The 3,241-nt window shown below is 41.0% G+C and overlaps 1 protein-coding gene across 1 annotated transcript; it reads left to right on the top strand.

The window, feature by feature from the left end:
- The first annotated feature begins 520 nt into the window (after positions 1–520).
- Positions 521–2,579, top strand: LOC140236787 (uncharacterized). Its single transcript, XM_072316758.1, has 3 exons — positions 521–788; positions 1,391–1,725; positions 1,881–2,579. The coding sequence occupies exons 1-3, from the start codon at positions 521–523 to the stop codon at positions 1,914–1,916; spliced, it is 639 nt and encodes a 212-aa protein (XP_072172859.1). The 3' UTR covers positions 1,917–2,579.
- Positions 2,580–3,241: the final 662 nt, after the last annotated feature.

Consider the following 3,241-nt stretch of genomic DNA (forward strand, 5'->3'; position numbering starts at 1 on the left):
AAGCGCGTAGTGCGCGTTTACTATCTCGCGCTATAAATGGAGCACCGTTGCAATGTAAACATTAGTCTATCGATTTTCGTGCGACTTCTCATGCTGGACTTTCCTAGCGCGCTTATTGCCTTTCGGTAAAACTAGTTCTATCGACTATTTTGCATTTCGAATATTCGAAATGGGTTGTCATCTATCAAAGACTGCCCTATTTCCATCACCATCTGGACATCGAGATGGCAAACAACAACGACGACGAAAACGTCGTCTGTGGTCGGGGCGTTTGCCATTCACTAATCGAAATATGGTAGGTCTAGTGACATTGTTTTATGTGACTCTCCCATATTATTTGGGGGTATTTGACTTATGAAATTATTAACGACAAAAAAAAAAACATACTACGCGTATATCGACAATCAAAGTCAATTCGAGGAATATGAACAATACATGTGATTTCTCTTTGGTTTCAATATTTTCTCTCGTTTCTCAGGTGAAACCGATTCATCTCATTCAGGATGAATCTGAAGCCATCATGACGTCACCATCTAACGTGCCTCAACCACGCGCATCCCCCTCACGCGGCATGTCATCACCATCCCCCTACCTTGGCAGCTCCGCCAAGCCTGCTGCGCATGTCTGTGAGTGGGTTGAGAGTGTGGATGCACGGATGGAGGAATCCTCGAGGGTCGGAGGATGTTCTTCCGTTGGCCTTACTGGACGTGCCGGCATCATACAGAAGAAGTACTCCCAGAGAGATGTAGACGATGCCATCGAGCGAATCTTGACCCATGTTTCAACAGGTAAATAGTCATTTTCCAAGGAGATCAAACTTCGATGTATGAAAATCTTATCTCACGGATAAATACAGTTTCGCTCGTGTTACTCAAACAATATATTATGACAAGCGCAAACAGAAAAACTAACCAGAAATGAACATTATTCATACGTGGAAAATTGAGCAAAGAAAATGGGACTCCATCCCGATGGAATCCCATTTTCTTTGCTCAATTTTTCACTGATAAATAAAATTCATTTCTGGTCAGCTTTTTTTTTCTGTTTGTGTTTGTTACTTACTCAAAAACCTGCATCACTTCGGTGATCCCTCGCATTTATCCCCAAGTTGAATTATCCTTCGGGGTTATGCCAGGTTCAAGTGTGTACGTGTGTGTCACACACAAACACACTGCTATAGCTTCTGACCATTCGAGCATTGAGAATTTAGCATATCAAACAATATGTATGACAGAAAGCTGTTTTAGTGTCTAATGAATACTTTCAAAATAAAGGTATTGTATAATGATGAGGTGTATGTCTTTGGCAAGATCTATAAGCTGCTTGGAGTATATTCCTTGGCATCTGATATTCAACTTGAACATTCTTTTGATTCTTTTGTTGTTGGCAGACGTGTTGACATTTGACCACTCAGGAACCGGTGTCACCACTACTTACCGAGCGAACCCCATCCCTGACATCCCGGGAACCGTGGTCAGCCCTGTCGATGATGTACATACACCTGTTGAGCCATTCTACCCTTCTCGCGTCAGGACAACTGGACCTCCACCCAAACCCAGAGTCCGATGGCGTTCTTTCAACTATCCAGAGAAGGTCGGGGATATGACGAAAAGCCATAGCCCCGCTTCCGTCCTAAGAAATGGAGGATGCCAGACGCAGAATAAGCATTGCGACGTGATGAAATTCACCGCCAACTCACCAGGACAGACTCAGGAAGACAAAAAGGTGAGATATCGTTGCAGGTGATATTACCTTCAGAAATATTGAAATCAATTGTCTTTGCTGAAGACTTTTTAATTAAGGTGTACTTATGAAAACAAACATGACATACATTGTATTTGTGTGACCAAGTCTTCGCTTGTTCTCTTTGCTATGTACAGGGGGAAAGATGGGCGACCAGGAGAAAACTCTTTTGAAACAAGATTCAAAAGGATGGAGTGTCGCCCTTAGCCGTCCCTGCGTGAAAGATGACGGAAAGAGTTAAGAAAAAGGATTCTGCAAAGAGGATACGAGAACAGCACTTGAGTCGCTTGATGATCAGACCGGGAAGATTTGAAGGCACAGAACACTCCTGGTCTTGGATGACGATGACAGTGCTGTGAGGCAGGATAATATATAGGGCCCCGGGATAGCGAGGACCTAAGATGAGAAAGAGAATGGATCGCACACGCGCTGTTAAAAAGAAAACAAAAAAAAAAAGAACATAATGATGAAAAAGGAACAGGAACTGATTGAAGATGGCTGATGGAAAGAAGAGCGAGAGAACAAAAGAAAAAATTATTTTTCGTGCGCTTCTCAGCCCTTTGAGGACACTGGTCTTGGATGAAGATGATACATGCTATGAGGCAGGATACATAGGTCCTATGAATAGAAAGAGAATGGATCGCACACATGCAATGAGAAGAAAGAAGGAAGACAATTGGAGGAAAAGGGAACAAGAACTTGAAGATGGACTACGGAAAGAAGGGCAAGAGCACAAAAAGTTATGCGAGAATTTGCGAGCGCTCCTCAGCTTCTTGAAGAGTGTCTGTCAAAATGCAAACGAAAGTAGACTAGAAAGACTGCAAAGACAAGTGATTGGGGAGTGCAATAAACTTCAATAAATTGAAATATGCAGGGAGGATTCAAACATCTTTGTTTTGTTTTCACAAAAATCGTGAATCAACTGCTGAAGTATGTTCTCTCCCTGTGTGTGTGTGTGTGTGTGTGTGTGTGTGTGTGCGTGTTTTACAAGTCCCTGTTGTCATGTTTGTGTTTGTGTAGTTGTGTGTAATTAAGTCACTGTGTGTATTTACAGTGAAAAGTTTGATAATAACTTATTTTCAATTTCTTAATCAATCACTACATGTGAAGGTGACTTTTGAGGACATAACAAAAATTATGGTATAGTCTTGGCAAACGCAAAAGCAACAATTTTTGAACTTATGTAATACTATGAACTACGAATAGTTATTAGTAAGGTAAATGCTTGTTTTGTTTCGGGTGTGCGTGCGTGTGTGTGATTTAATTTAACTGGTTTGTTCGCATTTTAATTGAATTTTGATCAAGTAATGGCACTGGCTTTAACAATTGCAACCCAAGAGCATAGCATTTGTCAATGCGATTATTCAAACCGATAAGGATGGTTGATGTATAAAATTAATGAAACATTTCTTATACGGAACCTTAACCCATATTCTCGAATTTATATACCACTTTATGTTTTCGAAATACTTCAGCAGAAAACTGATGAGGAGAAAAC

This window comes from Diadema setosum, chromosome 1 (assembly GCF_964275005.1).
Source record: "Diadema setosum chromosome 1, eeDiaSeto1, whole genome shotgun sequence".
Lineage (NCBI taxonomy): Eukaryota > Metazoa > Echinodermata > Echinoidea > Diadematoida > Diadematidae > Diadema > Diadema setosum.